Source organism: Periplaneta americana, chromosome 16 (genome assembly GCF_040183065.1).
Source record: "Periplaneta americana isolate PAMFEO1 chromosome 16, P.americana_PAMFEO1_priV1, whole genome shotgun sequence".
NCBI lineage: Eukaryota > Metazoa > Arthropoda > Insecta > Blattodea > Blattidae > Periplaneta > Periplaneta americana.
In genome coordinates, this window is record NC_091132.1 from 184,014,501 (window position 1) to 184,036,339 (window position 21,839).

Genomic DNA, 21,839 nt, shown 5'->3' on the forward strand with positions numbered 1-21,839 from the left:
CATACCGGCGACGTCATATTGTATTTTTTCTCTCGTCTTTTATGAAAACACTCGCCCGTCCCACTTCGTAGCAACGTCATATTATATTTCAGGTCCAGGGAAAATACTCATCTTTTACGAAATAAAACTCACTCATCCCACTTCTAGCAACACCGTACTTTGTATTTCTGGTCCAGAGAAAATGTTCGTCTTTTACGAAAAAGACTCACCAGTCCCACTTCTAGCAACGCCGTATTGCATTTCTGGTCCAGGGAAAATGTTCGCTTTTTTCGAAAACACTCACTTTCACACTTCGTAGCAAAGCCGTATTGCATTTCTGGTCCAGGGAAAATGCTCGCTTTTTACGAAAACACTCACTTTCACACTTCGTAGCAAAGCCGTATTGCATTTCTGGTCCAGGGAAATTGCTCGCTTTTTTTTTTTTTTCGAAAACACTCACTTTCACACTTCGTAGCAACACCGTATTGCATTTCTGGTCCAGGGAAAATGCTCGCTTTTTACGAAAACACTCACTTTCACACTTCGTAGCAACGCCGTATTGCATTTCTGGCCCAGGGAAAATGCTCGCTTTTTACGAAAACACTCACTTTCACACTTCGTAGCAACGCCGGATTGCATTTCTGGTCCAGGGAAAATGCTCGCTTTTTACGAAAACACTCACTTTCACACTTCGTAGCAACGCCGTATTGCATTTCTGGCCCAGGGAAAATGCTCGTTTTTTACGAAAACACTCACTTTCACACTTCGTACCAACGTCGTATTGCATTTCTGGTCCAGGGAAAATGCTCGCTTTTTTTCGAAAACACTCACTTTTACACTTCGTAGCAACGCCGTATTGCATTTCTGGTCCAGGGAAAATGCTCGCTTTTTACGAAAACATTCACTTTCACACTTCGTAGCAACGTCGTATTGCATTTCTGGTCCAGGAAAAATACTCGCTTTTTACGAAAACACTCACCCCTTCCACATCGTAGATATATCGTAATGTATTTCTGGTCCAGAGAAAATAGGCTACTCGTATTTTACTCCACTTCATAGCAATGACGTATTGTGTGTCTGGTCCAGGGAAAATATTAGTCTTTCACGAGAGTATTCACCCGTCCCACTTCGTAGCAACGCTGAATTGTATTTCCGCCGAGGGAACTTGAAAACACGTCTCCCAGTTTGTAGCAACAGAGTAAAGCAGCAAGTGTTCTATGGAAAATACTCGTTGAACTATACCTAAATCCGGCCCTGAACATAAATGTATTATTATTTCTGATATAGTTCAAAACAAACCTGAAACATAGCGCCAATACAGCGTTACATTTAAGGCGTTACGCCGCAACCCGGGAGGTAGAGGGTTCATTCTCGATAGGATCTGAATTTTTTTCCATTGATATAACCCTACAGGCCGCAATAAGACATTGGGGTTTATTCAGGCTCTAACAGAAATGAGTACCAAGGGCATTTCCTCGGGAGGTAAAGTTAGGGAGCACCTAATACTGACATCCCTACTGCTATTAATGCAAATTACTTACAAAGGCCGGACCCTTAACCTCCCGGTACTCTGTGGTCATCCATGGCCTGTAATACAGTGCGTTCCAAAAGTCGCGCATATTTTCTGCTACAGCTAAATGGAAATGTTTTTCGAAAAACACTCGTACACGCCAAACAGTATATTTTAAAAGACATTTTTTCACAAAACAAACAATTCTTGATATTATTGTTGTTCGAGTTGTGACGTCATCGGAAACATTTTTAAACAACAACCTGTATTTTCTGTGTATCATCTGAAAGATTTTATTATTCTCGATTGAAGATGACGGAGATAGACGATTGTAATTCTGTGAGGCAATGACCAACCTCTGCGACAGAGACCCCAATTTCGTATCAAGCTTGCTTTTCTCTGATGAATCTACATTTTGTCTGAATGGAGAAGTGAAAAGACAAAACTAACCCACAATGGATGGTAGAAACTCACACGCAGTTTCCCCAGAAGGTAAATGTACGGGCACAGACTCTAGAATGCAGAGTTGTGGGCCCCTACTTTTTTGATGATGCACTTTCATGGCGACCGGTATTCAGAATTTTTGCGTGAAGAGTTAATACCAGCCCTTCCGTTCTTCACACAAGCCTCCAGGACCCAGAGTCAGCTAACGATTCCATCATTATGCTGCTTCTGTACGGCATTATCTGAATGAATTGTTTCCTAAGAGATGGGTCGGAAGAAGAGGATTTGTAAAGTGGCCTGCAAGATCGCCAGATCTTCCCCTCTTGATTACTTTCTGTGGGGTTATGTGAAATGTAAGGTATTTGCTACGAAGCCTGCTGATATTGATGAGTTGAATTAAAGAATACGAGTGGAGTGTAAAGAAATAACACCGGCAGTCATTGAAAATGTTGAACACAAACAATTTTTGAGCAGCTATTATACAGGTCATGTTTATGTTAAATTAGTTTTAAATGAAATGTTACAATTCAGAAAACAGTAAATTACTGGAATCAAAATACATGCGCCTTACTTCTGAATTATAAAGATTTCCTTCGCATTTTCTTCACAGAGCAAGCATTGATGATGTCATCAAAGTCGATCTGACGAAGCACATCAGACTCGATGCAAAGAAATACATTCAAACTTATTCATTGTTGAAACAAAATTGATTTGTGAAAGTCAGGCTGTGGTTTATTTTTAAGCATTGTTTTTGTTGTGGTATAATTATTACGAGTATTTCTTACTTCGATAGGAAGTATAAAGTAAATTTAAAAATAAACTCCAACTCTTTGCGGAATAAACCTTTCATGTCCAATTATTATGCACATGATGAAAAGCGATTAAATAGTATTGTTGACGATATAATTATTGAATTGGAAACATAATCCAGAGTTGTGGTTACAATTCATAGCAATAATATAATAAACACATCCTATTTGATTTTCAACAATGCATTCTTCTCTCTCTCTCTCTCTCTCTCTCTCTCTCTCTCTCTCTCTCTCTCGCTGTTATTTATACTCGCTTTAACATCTCTGGTCATATCGCGAGTTAATCTTTTGGGTGAAATCCGAAGGCCTGTGTACTATTGTTGAGACTGGTTCTATTGTTGTAAAGTACTGTGTATGTATTACTGATTTGTTATGAATATGATTTCGGTGGTGAATGAGGCCGGTGTTGTGGCCCGAATTTCCTGGCATTTGCCTGACGGTTGAGGGAAAACTATGAAAAAAAAACCCTCAATCAGGAAATTCAATATTGTAAACAATTGCACAAAATTGTAAAAATTGTAGAAAATTACTAAATTGTAAAACTGTAAACATTTGTAAAAATTGTAATTGTAATATTGTAAAATTTTGACTTGTTCCACATCTTAAAGCTTCATTGCTCATGTAAGATCTATGGAATAAAATAAATGAATCAATCAATCAACCCGACCGGGAATCGAACCCGGGCTCTCTGCGTAAGAGACCAGCATGCTGACCTTTACACCACACAGATGGTCAATGCATTCTTGTTTATACAAGCAGTTAAATTTAAGCAGTTTCATGGTATAATAACGTGATACCGACATAGTTATGCAGCTGCACACTTTCCTTTTACTCTCGCCACGACCACAACAATGCGATAACAAAATAATATCCAACTTCCACAAGGTATTCAAGAACAAACTTCAGAAAAAATTTATCAACAAGTGTTTCAAAAACAAATTTTACTGTAAAAAAAAAAAGAGAGAGAGAGAAAGAGAGAGAAAATTCCGCCCCCCCCCTCGAAAATTGCCGCCCTAGGCAACTCTAAATCCGGCACTGCGCTTACTCACAAATTTATAACTGAGTGGTGAGACAAGGCTGAGGGAACTGCCCGGGTGTCCGGCACTAGACAGCGCTGTGATCGGTTATTCATATCCTGATGAATCGGAACCCATGTAGTGATTCAACTCACTGGCGTAACTCGCGCTATTTTGAGCCGCGAGTCATTTACGACGTCACGAGGTTAATTGAACGAAGTTATTGTTGTGACATTTGCTGCTTTACGCAAGATACGCGTCGAGGCGGTGACAGAAACAAAGAAGGCACGCATCGCGCAGCAGGGATGACAAGACGCACAGATCGCTGAGGCAGCTGAAAGCAGCGGTCTTGTAGCTACGTGAAGACGAAGTCCTTCCTCTTGTAGTCCGTATGAGCAGGTCCCAAGTTCACAGACCTCAGTACGAAGAGATGAGGTGAGAGGTTTCCACATAGAACTACGCCTTTCTCCTCAATAGGTATGGAAGGAGTTAACTTGGGAATTCATCGTCACATATAAATGCATCCCCCCTACCTGGTATTCCTCTTATTCACCTTTCCTTTCCCTTCTGCTTCGTGTATTCCCCTTGTCCCCCCTTCATGCTTTCCTTGTCTTCCTCATGTTTAACTTGCTTTCCCCTTGTTCTCTTTGTGTTTCCCTAGCTCTCCTTGTATTTCCATAGCTGTCCTTCTCTTCTCCTCGTTCCCCATGTATTCCTCTTGTTCTCCTTTCCTTCTCCTCGTTCCCCTTATGGTTCCTTTTTCTTCTTCTCTTCCATTAGTTCTCTTTGTCTTCCCTTTATTCTCATTATCTTCCTCTGGTTCTTCTCGTCTTCCTCTCGTTCTCCTTTTCTTCTTATGAATCTCCTTGTCTTCCCATAATTCTTCTTACCTTCCCCTGGTTCTTGTTTTTCTCTGGTTGTCCTTGTCTCCCCTGGTTGTCCTTGTCTCCCCTGGTTGTCCTTGTCTTCCCTGGTTGTCCTTGTCTTCCCTGATTGCCTTTGTCTTCCCTGGTTGTCCTTGTCTTCCCTGGTTGTCCTTGTCTTTCCTGGTTGTCCTCATCTTTCCTGGTTGTTCTTGTCTTCCCTGGTTTTCCGTGTCTTCCCTGGTTGTCCTTGTCTCCCCTGGTTTTCCGTGTCTTCCCTGGTTGTCCTTGTCTTTCCTGGTTGTCCTTGTCTTCCCTGGTTTTCCGTGTCTTCCCTCGTTGTCCTTGTCTTCCCTGGTTGTCCTTGTCTCCCCTGGTTTTCCGTGTCTTCCCTGGTTGTCCTTGCCTTTCCTGGTTGTCCTTGTCTTCCCTGGTTTTCCGTGTCTCCCCTGGTTTTCCGTGTCTTCCCTGGTTGTCCTTGTCTTTCCTGGTTGTCCTTGTCTTCCCTGGTTTTCCGTGTCTTCCCTGGTTGTCCTTGTCTTCCCTGGTTGTCCTTGTCTCCCCTGGTTGTCCTTGTCTTCCCTGGTTGTCCTTGTCTTCCCTGGTTGTCCTTGTCTTCCCTGGTTGTCCTTGTCTCCCCTGGTTGTCCTTGTCTCCCCTGGTTGTCCTTGTCTCCCCTGGTTGTCCTTGTCTCCCCTGGTTTTCCTTGTCTTTCCTGGTTGTCCTTGTCTCCCCTGGTTGTCCTTGTCTCCCCTGGTTGTCCTTGTCTCCCCTGGTTGTCCTTGTCTTTCCTGGTTGTCCTTGTCTTCCCTGGTTGTCCTTGTCTCCCCTGGTTGTCCTTGTCTCCCCTGGTTTTCCTTGTCTCCCCTGGTTGTCCTTGTCTCCCCTGGTTGTCCTTGTCTCCCCTGGTTTTCCTTGTCTTCCCTGGTTTTCCTTGTCTCCCCTGGTTGTCCTTGTCTCCCGTGGTTTTCTTTGTCTCTCCTGGTTTTCCTTGTCTCCCCTGGTTTTCCTTGTCTTCCCTGGTTTTCCTTGTCTCCCCTGGTTTTCCTTGTCTCCCCTGGTTTTCCTTGTCTCCCCTGGTTTTCCTTGTCTCCCCTGATTTTCCTTGTCTCCCCTGGTTTTCCTTGTCTCCCCTGGTTTTCCTTGTCTTCCCTGGTTTTCCTTGTCTCCCCTGGTTGTCCTTGTCTCCCCTGGTTTTCCTTGTCTCCCCTGGTTTTCCTTGTCTCCCCTGGTTTTCCTTGTCTTCCCTGGTTTTCCTTGTCTCCCCTGGTTGTCCTTGTCTCCCCTGGTTTTCCTTGTCTCCCCTGGTTTTCCTTGTCTTCCCTGGTTGTCCTTGTCTCCCCTGGTTTTCCTTGTCTCCCCTGGTTGTCCTTGTCTTCCTCTGGTTCTTCTCGTCTTCCTCTGGTACTCCTTGTGTCCAGCAGGTTCTTCTTGTGTTCTCCGGGTTCTCCTTTTCTTCTTCTCAATCTCCCTGTCTTCCCATAATTCTTCTTGCCTTCCCCTGATTCTCCTTGCCTTCCCCTGGTTCTTCTTGCCTTCTCCATGTTATCCTTGTCTTCTTTATGATATTCTTCGTCGTCCCCATGTTATCCTTGTTTGCCCTTTGTCCTTGTCTTTCCCTTGTCCTTATCTTCCGCTCGTTGTCCTTGTCTTATCTCTTTTCTCGTTGTTTAACTCCCTTTCTCTTTGTCTTCTCCTTTTTCTCCTTGTCTTCTTCTTTCTTTTCTTGGATTTCCTTTGTTCCCCTTGTATCGTTTCCACGAAATTTGTTTTCATTTCGTCATGGCAACAAGGAGCCATAGCCCATACAACTTTTCTCTCCTCAGTGTGAATAACCTTGTTAACTCTCGTTATAGTGCCAGACATTGTTTTTCACTTAAGACAGTAGGCTTAAACATGTCTAGATCTTCGACCATGCAAAGCAAATTTATTTTATCCTATCCATACCATGGGTGCAAGCGGTGCACTTATTAGCCCCCCCCAATCCTTTCCACTTGTCGTCGCTCTTCCATCTACCAAGATAACTTGTTACGTACGGTACAGACTAATTGAATCCTCTAGAATCAAAACACTCTAAAGACCATTTTGTTCACAATTGTTTTATGCGCACATATTGCTTGCTAAGAATTAATTCGAGTGATTTATATAATTTGAATTCAAAAAGGCACTACATTAAAAAAAAAGAATGGTTTGTTAAAAGTCACTGTTAGGTTGAAAATTCCTCTATTTGCCACCAGTTGCTGTTAAAATTCTTCAATTTGTGAAAGTGGATGTAGAGGATTTTGAATCTATAGGATTTAATTAATACCTCGGATATGGTCGAACCGCTAAAGGCTGTGGACTGCAACCTAAGTCCGAGCTTTAGCACTGTAATGGGATTCACGTAAGATTATTTTATAAGAAGCTAATATGGCCGTCTTTTCAATGTTACCAACTGTTACCAGGTATCACCAAACCAAGTAAAATGGCAGTCCTATGTTCTAAAATAATAGTACTAATAATTATTACAGTATTTATTTTGTTATTTTTTACTTATTTACTTATTTATTTATTTACATTTATTATTTCTTGTATGTTTTCTTATTTACTTATTTATTTACTTATTGATTGATTGATTGATTGATTGATTGATTGAATATTAAAATGCATATTATCTGGCAACATGTAATTCATTTGACTGAACAGAATAATTTTGAGCAAAAATTGTTCCGGGGCCGGGTATCGAACCCGGGACCTTTGGTTTAACGTACCAACGCTCTACCAACTGAGCTACCCAGGAACTCTACCAGACACCGATCCAATTTTTCCTTCTATATCCACAGACCTCAAAGTGGGCTGACAGCTGTCAAGCAACCAAAGTTGAGTGCACTCTAACTCTGTGTGACTTGAATTGTGGCTTTCTGTTAACGAACAGTGACGTGTATTATGGAAATCAATACTGAACAGTTTATGATTCACAAGACCTAACCTAAAAATGTATTATTATTATTATTTTTAACTACATGAAATAATAAGGCCTAGTACCAACTCTGAAAACCGAATATCACTTTAAAATGTAATGTGTGCTGTTTATTTATTGGTAAAATTATTTATTGTTGTACTATTATTACAGTATTATTATTATTATTATTATTATTATTATTATTATTATTATTATTATTATTTATTACGTTCAAATTTCAAATAACTCTCGCTAGTAACTTTCATTTCGTGAACGTTGGCAGCTCCATCAAATACGGACAATGCTGTCAACATAACAGTTAGAAAGTTACTGCCAGTTGTAGTATTTCTCAGTACCAAAATTCTAAATGTAGTTGGTAAAAGAAAATTCAACCTGACTACTAAAATAATCACAATAATCTATTAGCATATGTAGCAATAGAGGGTAAAATAGATAGACTATAGCCTTAGGTATATGAAGTGTGGAAGAAGTACGACGAGGAAGAAAGGAGGGAGAGGGGATTGAAGTAAAGCCTCTAGTAGAGTCAGGTCTGACGACGCCATAAAGTATGACATATTTATACAAAGATGCTGCGCGGGGATTAATGAAGCATCTCAGGAAAAATGCCAAGGACTCTTGTCAGCTGACACAGCAAACAGGAATGAAGTGCGAAATATTCCGGTACGAACCAGTGAGCTTGCAGTTCGAACTCCAGACACATGCAGGATGGATGAGTGAACATTAATTTATACATATTAGGGAGTTGAAAAAAGCGTTCATTATTCTGATAGATAGTATTCATTAAAACAAGAGTTCTGAGTCCTGAGACATTTGTTGTTTTATTTTTAAGGTTTTATATACTCGTAATTCTACACTTAAAAGAAAAGTCACTGACTTGAAAATGCTGAAGAAATTCTGGCGGTTACAGTTATGGCACGAATCCAAGTATAGTATACTATACTTCTGGCCTCTGGACATCTTGTATCATAATCACGTATGATGTATGGAATAGTATACTATACTCTCAGGCAGGGTTTAAGCTAGAAAATAAATTATTGTCGCAAAAATGGACAAACGTAAAATTATATTTGTGAAAATTGCGAAAAAATTTTGTGCAATTTTATAAATAATTTTTTAAAATTTTAATTACGGTTTATTTAACGACGCTCGCAGCTGCAGAGGTTATATCAGCGTCGCCGGTGTGCCGGAATTTTGTCCCGCAGGAGTTCTTTTAAATGCCAGTAAATCTACTGACATAAGCTCATCATATTTAAACACACTTAAATGCCATCGACCCGGGCCGGAATCGAACCCGCAACCTCGAGCACAGAAGGCCAGCGCTATACCGACTTATAAATAATTCTACACAAAGATAAAATTAATAAACTATGCAGAAACAAAAAGTTACGTAATTTTTTCTTGGAGTTTTATTACTTTCAATCCATCTCACCACACTCTAGATGTACACTGTCTACCAAAAAGTAATTGGGCACTGTTTTTTGCCCCTTTAGAACCTCGTGGTACCACCTCTTGTTGCTATAACAGCAGCCACCCTGTCAGGCATGCTCTCCACTAGTTTGTGTAGGATAGTCACTGGAATGCGACGCCATTCCTCTTGCAACATGGCACTCAGTTGGACAATGGAAGTTGGCCCCATGTTTCGGCGGCTACTATGCAGTGGTATGCAGACAATAATGTTCACCGGTTGGACTGGCCTGCACGGAGTCCTGATCTCAATCCCATTGAGCACCTTTGGGACGAATTGAACCGGCGATTGAGGTCTCGGGAGATGCGGCCAACTTCCATTGTCCAACTGAGTGCCATATTGCAAGAGGAATGGCGACGCATTCCAATGGATATCCTACACAAACTAGTGGAGAGCATGCCTGACAGGGTGGCTGCTGTTATAGCAACAAGAGGTGGTACCACGAGGTTCTAAAGGGGCAAAAACAGTGCCCAATTACTTTTTGGTAGATAGTGTACTTATGTATTGGACTCTCACTTTGAGAGAGGAACAGCGATTGAGGGTTTTTGAGAATAAGGTTCTTAGGAAAATATTTAGAGCTAAAAGGGATGAAGTTACAGGAGAATGGAGAAAGTTAGACAACGCAGAGGTGCACGCATTGTATTCTTCACCTGACATAATTAGGAACATTAAATCCAGACGTTTGAGATGGGCAAGGCATGTAGCACGTATGGACGAATCCAGAAATGCATATAGAGTGTTAGTTGGGAGGCCAGAGGGGAAAAGACCTTTGGGGAGGCCGAGACGTAGATGGGAAGATAATATTAAAATGGATTTGAGGGAGGTGAGATATGATGATAGAAACTGGATTAATCTTGCTCAGGATAGGGATCAATGGCGGGCTTATGTGAGGGCGGCAATGAACCTCCGGGTTCTTTAAAAGCCAGTAAGTAAGTAAGTTAAGTAAGTGTACTTATGTAAGTAAATCATTAAACGTAGGTATGTTTAGAATCAATTACTGCTGGATTTACATCGCATTAAAATGCGTTATTTTATGGGCACTCTAAACATTAAAATTCTTTACTATTAGGCCCTTCAAGATTTATTGTTAGCAGAGTGCTATAGTCGCGACGCTGTTATTCCCGGCGTGACTCCTCCGCCCTTTTTGTTCTTTCGTTGCCGAGCTATTTGTCGCACCGTTAAACATTATCATGTCGTAGCTCCTATGATTATAAATCAAACGCACTGTAATTCAGCAAATAATTGAGCGGCAAATAACGTCTTCGTGTACTTTCTGCGAACGCCAACGAAAGAGCCAAAATGGCGGGCGATTATATTAAGTATTTATCGAGCCTTAAGAAATGAATAACGTCTTCCTCAGCGAATCACAAGACGCACACGTTTAAATGTAGCCGACCTGCAACGCGATTGGCTGCCGGAAATTAGAGCGACGGGACTATAACTCTTTTACTGAAAGGTGATTTCTAATTCCAGTTTTTACAAGATTCATGCAACTAAATAAATCAATTAGAAGAAATTGTTCACTTAACTTACATGAATTGCACCAATTCTTCGAAATCAATTTCTGAACATCTATTGCTCTATCATTTTGAACATTGTCCATGCCATTAGCATTTCTTTAAATTCAGTAGTTCAAACACATCTCTCATTTCATTTTCTCCATTACCATCTTCGTTTCTGATGTCAATGTTGTCGCATTTTTACACATTTACATTGAAAGTTTGTTGCATTTTTAGAAGTCGAGTAACAAAATGCGACTGTGGCTTAACCCCTGCTCCTGATAGGCCTCGAGCCAGCATTCAGTGAAAGCCGGTCCACAGCGGGCCTTGGAATGTCTCTTCAAGTGTGAACTTGGAGCTGACTTCACAGCATTTTCACAGGACTTGGTGTCCTAGCAACTGCATGGAGATTGGCGCCACGACCCACCTCAATGGAACCGGGTGCTAAATTGGGTCCGTGACGTCATTCACGCACAATCGCGGTAATTGGCACGGACGTGTCAGCAGGGGTGGCCACGTGGTAGAGGCGCCATCCAGCTTTGCTGACCTCCAAGTCGTGCTAAGGGGAGCGCTTCTGCACCACAGATATTACATGTGTCGGTTGTAGGAAGGATCTAGATCAAGGATGGCACCAGGCATCTACACACTGTGAAGTGGTAATACTGGGTGACATATAGCGTCAAAAATATTAATATAAATTAACAATATTTTTCAAACAATTCACGACTCTACACAGATCCACAGAATGCCACTATGCGTTGTTTACATGAACGTACTGTGCATGGATAAGTATATAATAGGATGCGAAACTGCGGTCAGCACCATCTGACTTTGGGGGTCTGAAATAAGGTGATCAGCGCCCAATGTCGTAGGTGGTGAACATTAGAACTACGTGTTGGGTACATTACTGAGAGTTCTCTATTTATCCGTTCGAGATATTGTATGGGAATGTCGAGGAGTGAGATGGCGGACTGAAACTTGCTAATAAGTGAACATAAAGTGATATTACGTGTGTATAAGCAGTGTATGTTAAACAGTGATGTTTATGGACGTTGTAAAAATAGTGTTGTTGAATGTATTGTAAAGTAATACTAATATAATAAATTGAACTATCTAAGTAGTTCTTGCAGACTTTTCCATTGTGCTGTACAATAAATACCCGAAGAACACAATCCCAATTATCTAACCTTTTGCTTTATTTTTTGTCTCTGTCTGGTTATATTTTAATTGGGTAGTGTAAAATAGATCGTCTCTTTTATCTTCCTGTTGGCTCCGGTAAGAATTTTCAGTAGAAGATGCTGTGAGGAATAAAAATGTAAATGTTTTATTTTAAATTGGGTTAGTTTTGAATATCGATGAGGGTGGGAGGGAATACTTTCTGCAGAGTTTAACATTTTCGTCACCAGGTGCGCTGCTAAATGCATGGAGTAATTACTCTTTTCGCTACTTGGTGCATTGCTAGATGTAATAACGCCCCTCCCTCTAACAGATGGCAGCAAGATCATTTTCTACAACAGCGCCTCTAGTATGTGTTACGGGAAACTAGGTAAGTTTCCCATCCAATTATATATTCATCATGATACTGTGTATCGTCTGTAGCGAGCGGGAGCAGGTCGAGGCGCGGGTGACATCTATACTCGCTGTACTCAACTGAAATCTACTGCTTTGGTACAAACTTCCTACCTGTAGTGATAAGTTCCTAGGCATATAGAGATTCAAAACAAAATAATTATTCCATGCACAAATTATTGTCAAATTCTAACCTGTCATGAAGAGATACTAAGGAACACACTTGAAGGTAAGATCTTATGGAGATTCAAAGCTAAAAAAATTACGAATGCGCGATAAAATTGTAATGGAGACAAAAAACAAAAGCATGTATGTACTTCATGATGTTACGGAGACGCAAAATATAAGAATATGCCTAGCGATAAATTGCCACAAAAATCTAAAGAAACATCATGCGAGATAAATTATTGTAGTGCAGATATGAAAGGGTGTGGACAACCCTGCTCTGCAGTTGTTTTGACAGGGACTACCAGTCGAGATCAGGAATGTGCCGAAACCAGCTCCAGGTGACCCGACCCGGAATGACGTATGTAGGCTGCGGGAGGAAGTTGCTTCGGTGACGTCACTCAAAGAACTGGTTCCAATTCCGCCCGCGTTTTTCTTTTCAAGCAGAACGAACGTGAACTTGCCCCGAGGCACTTTCATTCCCGGGACTGGCTAAAAATTTGCTGTTATCCATTTCGTTATCGTTGTTTTCCTCAGTATGCCTGTTTAAGAGGAGTTTTAAGACTGAAGTGGCAAAATTGACATGTCGCCATTTAAATTTGCTTATCTTTTAAACTATTGAACCAATGATTAGCATATTTTCGTTTCTGGAAAGGAATTTTAAAATGTTACATTTACTTTGGGGTCAAATTTCTGTATATTTAAAGGGCAAAACTAAAATTCTTTCAATCATTTATTATCATAATACACTGCTCTCTTAAAATAACTGAGCATATTGGGAATTAAATCAATAGCTTTCCCAAAACACGCTATGAAATGTTTCATTTTAACAACTTTTATTTCGGAAAGGAAACAGAAATTAGCAAAATTGTACTTAACTTTTTTGTTTGAAATATCTCGAAGAATAACCCCCTCAAATTAATGACATTACTTACGGTTCATGCTACATATTCTGATTCAGAAGAAAGCTGCACGTTTAGTGGAATTAAAAGTGAAAAATGTCATTTGTGATCAATTTAGTCTTCAAGCTTCCCTTAAAGCAGGAATGAATGTACGATATGTAAATAGTGTATGGATATAGTGAATATATAATGTGATTTGAAAGTTTCTGCTCAAACTGAAGGAGCTAACAGAGGAGTCGGAATATAATAATTTTACAATAGAAAGTCATAATCTAGTAAGAAATCCTGAGTTCGTATAAACCTATAATGCCATGATGCACAACATACCACTGAAGCTATATTCGTAGTAATAATTGTTCGAACTGACGACCAACACAACCAGTGCAGGCATTGCATCGCAGAAGGAAACTCTAGCCACTCTTCGAAACACCCCAGACACCTTCCAAACCACTTTAGATGCTGCAAGTATCCTGACAAAAATTGTTTTTTAATCTTACACCGATGTCTCGTAAACAAGTCTTTCGATATTCCCCCAAAAAGAAGGAGTCAAGATGTATGAAATTAGGAGTGCGGGCTGGCCATTCAATCGGACCTCTTCTTCCGATCCAACGCCCGGGGTATGCGAGATTTAGAAAATTTCGTATAGCAAGGGTAAAGTATGCTGCTGCTCTGTCCTATTGCATCCACATCTGTTTGTGCACGATAAATGGCATGTTTCCTAAAAGCTCTGGGATCACTTGTTGCAAAAAGGTGTATCCGCAATCTAGCTCCTGACATTACGGCCTGTACTGAGGATTACCTCGAGAACTGCAGATTCCAGTTCGAAATATATTCGATTTTGGCCCTGTATGTAATTATAAACTCCTTGAATTTCATCACAACAACTGTATTATCTGATACTGTGTTTAACGAGGAATGTATAATACTTTCAGAAATATTTATTTAAGTATTAACGTTTTCATCGCTCTTAATTGCGACATCATCAGATACGTTTGTTGTTTTACAAATTACAATAAGTTAACCTCTTTTTCTGCAAACCATTTGAATATCAATGCCAATAGAGTTAAAAGCTTAAAAGTTAAAAAAAAACAAGATTTAATATATACTTATATTTATTTTACAAGCCTTCATTTATTTGTTTGTGGTGCTATTAAGAATATTATGTGATTAAAATGCAAATATTAATATAGGTCTAATAAAATACATGAAGACTTGTTTACGATTCATATAAAAATTAAGTTTGTTTGATAACATATAAAAAAACTCTTTTGTGTATTATGTTATTGTAATTTGAAGTACAAAAAGGGGTTATTCTATTCAACTACTGTATCACTAACCATTATGCATAGCATCCCATTTATGGGACGGTTCTTAATGTTTATCCCAGAAAGTAAATAAAGTTAAAAATGGTAAGAAAGCATTTTTAAGTCACCAACTAGCAAACTTAAACTCAGAAACGCATTTTTCAACTCAGTAATAACTTTATGCAGTAATGGGTTAAGGGAGGTAAGTACTTTTTACTGATGGGGGCGAGTTTGCGACCGAGCGATAGCGAGGGTTCCAATTAAGTTGTCGAAGGCTAGTAAATTCTATTTAACTCACGAATTGTCCTATAATGTTTTTTCTACTCCCATATTTTACGCAATAAAAATATATTTCTTCATTTTACATGATTTAATATCAGAACTGTTAAGAGGGTCATCGAGTTTTGAGTATTCTTTTGTTTGTTGCTATGCGACTGTTGAACGAAACAATATTTTCACTTACTTCCTTAGGGATGTAATGTGACTTTCGTCCCGTCGTCAATAGCAACAAACATTATCACGGTAAAATCCATTTACTTCTCTAAAAACAAGCCAATAACAGCATAGTTATGGCAGTGAGAGTGGAAAAAATGTTTTTATGTTAAAGTATATGATTTAACCCGGCATATTACTCACCGAAGATGAGCAGTTTTATAGTAAATCCGAGACACTGATTGGACCAACTTGCAGTTTGATGTTACGGCATTACACCGAAAGTGCACCACATAAAGTCTAGTTGACGTTAATTTGATTGTACACTTGATACGGAAATGGCCACAAAGTTCACCATACTTCATTCCGCTTGATTTCATTCTTTGAAGTCATATATGAAAGTCTTGTAATATCAAAACCGGTGTTGCTATCAGACAGTAACTTCTGCGATGAATTCTGCTGAAAATTACATAAATAATGATCACTCTCGTATCATCAATTCAGCTACAAAGTCTTTGTGCAGCTTAATGGAAACACTTCGAACAGCTTGTGTAAATTACAAGACAGTTCAGTTCTTTATTTCGGTGTCATTCTTACAATGTTTAGTACACACGGTTCCCACACATTCTTAACTGTAGTGCCAGATCTTTCTACACGATGTATAATGTGTGGAATCCATGAAGGTACGGTCAAGTGTCGCTGTTTTCGCTGCATAACTTTCCTACTGCAGTTCAAAAAAATTGCGCGTCGTGTTCACACACAAGCCAAAGAGTGCAGAGTGAAATTTTTTGTCCTGTGCAACTCGAGCGCTGCGAAAGCTGTGAATGGAAGTTGCGGGTCTGCCCACACACCAGGCGCTCTTTTGAAGTTGCAGCTTTGCAACTCTATGTATGTCGATTCTTCAACACATTTTCTGGTTATGTTCGCATTAGAGCTTCAGATTATTAAACTCAAGCGACAGCCCACTTATCAGCTGTTTTACTTATACGAGACTTTCATTTAAAACTTGCCAGTCTAAATAACTAATTATTTAAATTGAATTCAACTTAAACAAAAAAACGCGTCAATTTAGATATTAAGGGGAAAGTCTGAAACCAGGCTTAATTGCATTTTAGATTTCACCACCCCACCCCCAGCCACCCCACTTCGAAATTTCAAATGGCACCCCTATATTTTTATACTTGTATATGAAAGAGCATTCAATTGTTTATACATCTCATTCATTTGTTTTCACATCTTTCGTTTTCTATCGTCGCCTAACAACCTGTATTTTTGTTATTATTACTTGATTGTAGGATGGAAACACAGCTTATTTTGTGTAATTTCCTAAATTTAATCAATAAGGATTATTCAGGGTGTTTCCGAGGTGGTGTTACAAACTTTCAGGGATGATGGCAAAGGGCACATGTATCAATTTGAGATAAGGAACCATGGTCCGGAAATGACTGAGTCGAAAGTTATAAGCAAAAGTAGTTATGTGGAAATGGAATTGTAATTTGGCACCACGTGCCCTCCTTCCCTTAACCTTTGGAACAGTCGTGGAAAATGGTATGGGCCGGATGTCTCCTACGTGGGTACTTGCCCCGATACAATCTGTGAGCTTGTCTACTGTTCCCATTGCCTCATCCATATTCGAAAATCAGGTCTGCTTATTCCGCTCTCGTGTACTCCTCCATTTCACTGGGACTGATCGACTGGACACTGCAACTTGTACACATACACTGCTGTCTACAGACGTGCATATCAGGACCGACCATGTCCGTTACACATTACGCTATCTGCATTGCTTTAGTGTGGTTTCCTGTCCCCACCCCTCAGACAGCGCACTGAATGGAATACTGTAAGTAGACAACGTAAACAACGTCAGATGAATACAGTATGTGTAAGATGTACAGATAAATACACATAAATAAGGTGTACAGAGGAATAAAATTATTTCATTTCCACACAACTATTTTTGCTCGTAACTTTCGACTCGGTCATTTCCGGACCAGGGTTCCTTATCTCAAATTGATACATGTGCCCTTCGCCACCATCCATGAAAGTTTGTAACACCACCTCGGAAACACCCTGTTTATGTTCTCTCTTTAAGGGTATACATCATTTTAAAATAATTTAATACACAAACATAAGTATTACATGAAATGCCCAATAAGTTTTTGTAGCTTTATTCTCTTCAGCTGTAACCAACAATCCACGCAGCTCCAGATAGGCAAATAAACGCACATACCTCCTGATTGCTACTGGCATTCGAAGTCGAGAGATTATAGAGATATTGGTGAAAGAAATGTTTACGGGAGGAGGCGAAGTCTGCATTTGCGACTGCTTCCAGAGTTGCAGCTGCAATATTTTTTATGTTAGTTTTGTTGTAACTTTTATAGCGGTTACAGAGTTGCTACCCAATTGTTTCATTAATGTTTTATACTGCTTCTATAATTGGACTTTAGTGTTTGACGTGACGAAACTAAACGAATTGTGACAGTTGCTAATGTACAATGTAGACAGAGTATACAAGGTGGGTAAGAAGCAGGGAACACTGCTTGTATCTTTCATACTTTTCATTCGCTCTACTCGTTTTCCAAACTTTTCCTCGAGTTTGTAAAAAGGACTTCCCAACCTTGTATCGTAATATACTATTACGACACTAGTACGATAATGTGGCATATTACGCACGATTTTCACTAACGACAAAAACTGTTTATAATGCAGGAGTACAAAAAGAACAGCTTCTTTAGATTAAATTAACATAGAACAAGATTTTAACAGAAAATGAGAGAAATTGATGATGTTGATGATTTTTTGTAGGTTACTTTACGACGCTGTATCAACATCTTATGTTATTTAGCGTCTGAATGAGATGAAGGTGATAATGCCGATGAAATGAGTCCGGGTTTTTTTTTTTCTTTTCAGTAGGTTATTTTACGGCGCTTTATCAACATCTTTGGTTATTTAGCGTCTGAATGAGATGAAGGTGATAATGCCGGTAAAATGAGTCCGGGGTCCAGCACTGAAAGTTACCCAGCATTTGCTCGTATTGGGTTGAGGGAAAATCCCGGAAAAAACCTCAACCAGGTAACTTGCCCCGACCGGGATTCGAACCCGGGCCACCTGGTTTCGCGACCAGACGCGCTAACAGTTACTCCACAGGTGTGGACATGATGATGATGATGATGATGATGACTTGCCCCTACCGGGATTCGAACCCGGGCCACCTGGTTTCCAGGCCAGATGCGCTAACCGTTACTCCACAGATGATGATGATGATGATGATGATGATATTTGGTGGCAGAAGACGTACTCAAAAACAGATTACACATATGGATAAATTATTTTAGTTTGAGAGCTACGAAGTTTATAATTACAAATTCATTCATTCATTCATTCATAGTGTTCGGCCCAAAGGCAGATCTTTCACTGCAAACCCAGCATTCTCCAGTCTTTCATATTTTCTGCCTTTTTGTCTCCGCAAATAATCCATATATCTTAATGTCGTCTATCATCTGATATATTATTCTGCCTCGAACTCTTCTCCCGTTCACCATTCCTTCCAGTGCATCCTTCAATAGGCAGTTTCTTCTCAACCAGTGACCCAGCCAATTCCTTTTCCTCTTTCTGATCAGTTTCAGCATCATTCTTTGTGTCCACACCTGTGGAGTAACGGTCAGCGCGTCTGGCTGCGAAACCAGGTGGCCCGGGTTCGAATCCCGGTCGGGGCAAGTTACCTGGTTGAGGTTTTTTCCGGGGGTTTCCCTCAACCCAATAGGAGCAAATGCTGGGTAACTTTCGGTGCTGGACCCCGGACTCATTTCACCGGCATTATCACCTTCATATCATTCAGACGCTAAATAACCTAGATGTTGATACAGCGTCGTAAAATAACCCACTAAATAAATCATTCTTTGTTCATGCACTCTTTTCAACACAGCTTCACTCCATTCTTCTCCATATCCACATTTAAAATGCTTCTATTCGCTTCTCTTCATTTCGTCGTAATGTCCATGTTTCTGCCTCATACAATGCCACACTCCATACAAAAGACTTCACTAGTCTCTTCCTTAGTTCTTTTTCCAGAGGTCCGCAGAAGATGCTCCTTTTTGTATTAAAAGCTTCCTTGGCCATTGCTGTCCTCCTTTTGACTTCCTGGCAGCAGCTCATATTATCGCTTATAGTACACCCCAAGTATTTGAAGCTGTCCACTTGCTCTACTGCCTCATTTAGAATTCGCAAGTTTACTTCTTTACTTTTCTTCCTATGACCATGGTCTTCGTCTTGTTGGCATTTATCTTCAAATTACAAATTATTGTTTATTATTTTCTTTTTACTAAGCCCGTGGACGATTGGAGCACATGTTTGGTTACCACTCGGCTGTATACATGTTTGTTGTTCTGGTTCACTGACATTGAGAGACGCGTATTGCTTTTCATTCGGTAGAGATATAGCCCAAGCTCACACAACTGAACAGTTTTGGTACCAACTTCCTAGCTCTGGTAATCATCTTCATTCTTACCGTTTGCTAGTGGTAGAGTGTGAAAGTCCGCGGAAGATTTCTTTATGGTGGTTGTGGAATAACTCTGTACTGTATACGCCGCTCGTCCTGATGTTGTTATGTCTTGCGTCTTGTTGCAGGTGTACGCGGAGGAGGCGGCGTCGGAAGACGAGGACGACGACGACAACGATGACGTTGATGACGCGGAGTCCGACGAATACGACGTGGACTACACGGACGAGAAGCCGACGCACGCACGCACTCACGCACCGCGCTCCAAGCGTGAGATCGCGGGCGCCACGGTGCCGGTTATCTCTGAGAGCTACGGCGTCGAGTTCAACGGCAGCGAGGGCCTGCGGCTGTACGAGAGACTGGTGGACGGCGTCGAGCAGCGCCCCGACGCCACCACCGACAACCCCATCAAGGACTACCACAGGTATCGACACCAGTACCTAGCTTCATGCGACTAGCAGAACGTCCCTGTTAGCGGCTGGGCATTGCAGGCTATTAAGCATATCAGACCAATTCATAGGGACATTCCTACTTAATCTGCTTTTATTCCGACACTTTACAGTGCCTGAAAGTGAAAAAGGGGTTGTTCAAACGTCACGAAAGTTTGAGAATTCTTTGACTTTAACAAGTAAATTTATAGAATTTTGTTCATAAAAGAATGGGTTTTATTCAAATGTCAGGAAAGATTTTAAAGTCATGTGATGTTTATATAGAAAAAATAACAATAAAGTTTGTTCATAAAAATTAGGTTTATTCAAATGTCGAAAAAGACTTGCCCTCTTTGTCAAGAAGTAAGTTTATTAGAAAAAACAATAACATAGTTTTGTTCTTAAAAGAATGGGGTTTATTAAGAAGTAAGGAAAGTTTTAAAAATCTAACTTTTTAAGAAACAAATCTATAGAAGTTTATTAATTTATGTATTTATTTGTTAATTTATTGGCTTGTTTCTTTATTTGTTTTATTTATGTATTTGCTTTATTTATTTCTTTATTATTTTATTTATTTATGCTACCGGCACACTTATCTGTTTGTTTATTTGAACTTGTTTTTTATTTATTTGTTTATTTACTCGCTTATTTGTTTGTTTATTCATTTATTTATTTGCTTATTTATTATTTACTTATTTATTCACTTAATGATTTATTCATTTATTGATTTCTTGGTTGATTTATTTACGTATTTATAGAATATAGAATTGGAATATATAAGTCCCCTAACTGCCCATTGTGCAACAAAAACCAAGAAATGGATTCGGAACATCTCAAAATCTGTGCTTCAATGGCTGACCATGATAATATCTTTGAAAAATATTGGCGTGCAGGAGGTCAAATGACTTTGTTGTCAAACGCCTGGCATTAGAAAACAACAACAACGTATTTAATTGTCTATTTATATATTTATGTCTTTGTTTATTTATTTACTTATAATTTACTTATTTGCTCATTTATTTAATTATGTATTTGTCTATCTGTATTTATTTATTTGTTTATTTATGTGTCTATTATTTACTTATTCGTTCACTTATTTCTTTATTTATTTACGTATTTATTTATTAACTTATTTATTTATTATTTATTTATCTATGTATCTATTTATCTGTTTACCTATATATATTTTTTATGTATTTATTATTTACTTATTTGTTCATTTGTTTACTTGTTTATTTACATATTTGTTTATTTATTTATTATTAACTTATTCGTTTATTTATTAATTTATTTGTTTATAATTTATTTATCTATGTATCTATTTATCTATTTACCTATTTATTTATATATATATTTATATATGTATTTATTATTTACTTATTCTTTAAATTGTTTGCTTGTTTATGTATATATTTATTTATTTATTATTTATCTATTTGTCTAACTATGTATCTATTTATATGTTTACATATTTCTTTATATATTTATATTTTTATTTGGTTATTTATTTCTTTATGTATTCATTCGTTCGTTTCCTTATTTGTTTATTTAGTGTATTTGTTTTTTTAATTATGTCTTTATTTATTTAATTAGTTATTTGTTTAGTTGTTTATTTAGTTAAGTTGTTTATTAGTTATTTGTTTAAATGATCGTTTAGTTTTTTGTTTAGTTGTTTATTTAGTTATTTGTTAGTTTATTAGTTATGTATTTAAATGATCGTTTAGTTTTTTTGTTTAGTTGTTTATTTAGTTATCTGTGTAGTTGTTTATTGGTTATTTGTTTAGATTATCATTTAGTTTTTTGTTTTGTTGTTTATTAGTTGTGTATTAAGATGATCATTTAGTTTTTTGTTTAGTTTCTTATTTAAACTTATCATGTATTTCATTATTTCTTATTTACTTAGTTGTTTATAATAAGCTTCCTAGTCAATATTATAAGTTACCAACCAATAGTTTCAAAGCTAGATTTTATAATTGGCTTTTAATTAATCCTTT

The 21,839-nt window shown here is 38.7% G+C and overlaps 1 protein-coding gene across 1 annotated transcript in view; it reads left to right on the top strand.

The window, feature by feature from the left end:
* Positions 1–21,839, top strand: part of LOC138692218 (protein eiger-like) — a 137,764-nt gene that overhangs the window by 90,385 nt on the left and 25,540 nt on the right. Inside the window, exon 3 of the mRNA XM_069815326.1 lies at positions 19,546–19,841. Within this exon, the coding sequence (XP_069671427.1) occupies positions 19,546–19,841 (296 nt within the window). The remainder of the gene's footprint in view (positions 1–19,545; positions 19,842–21,839) is intronic.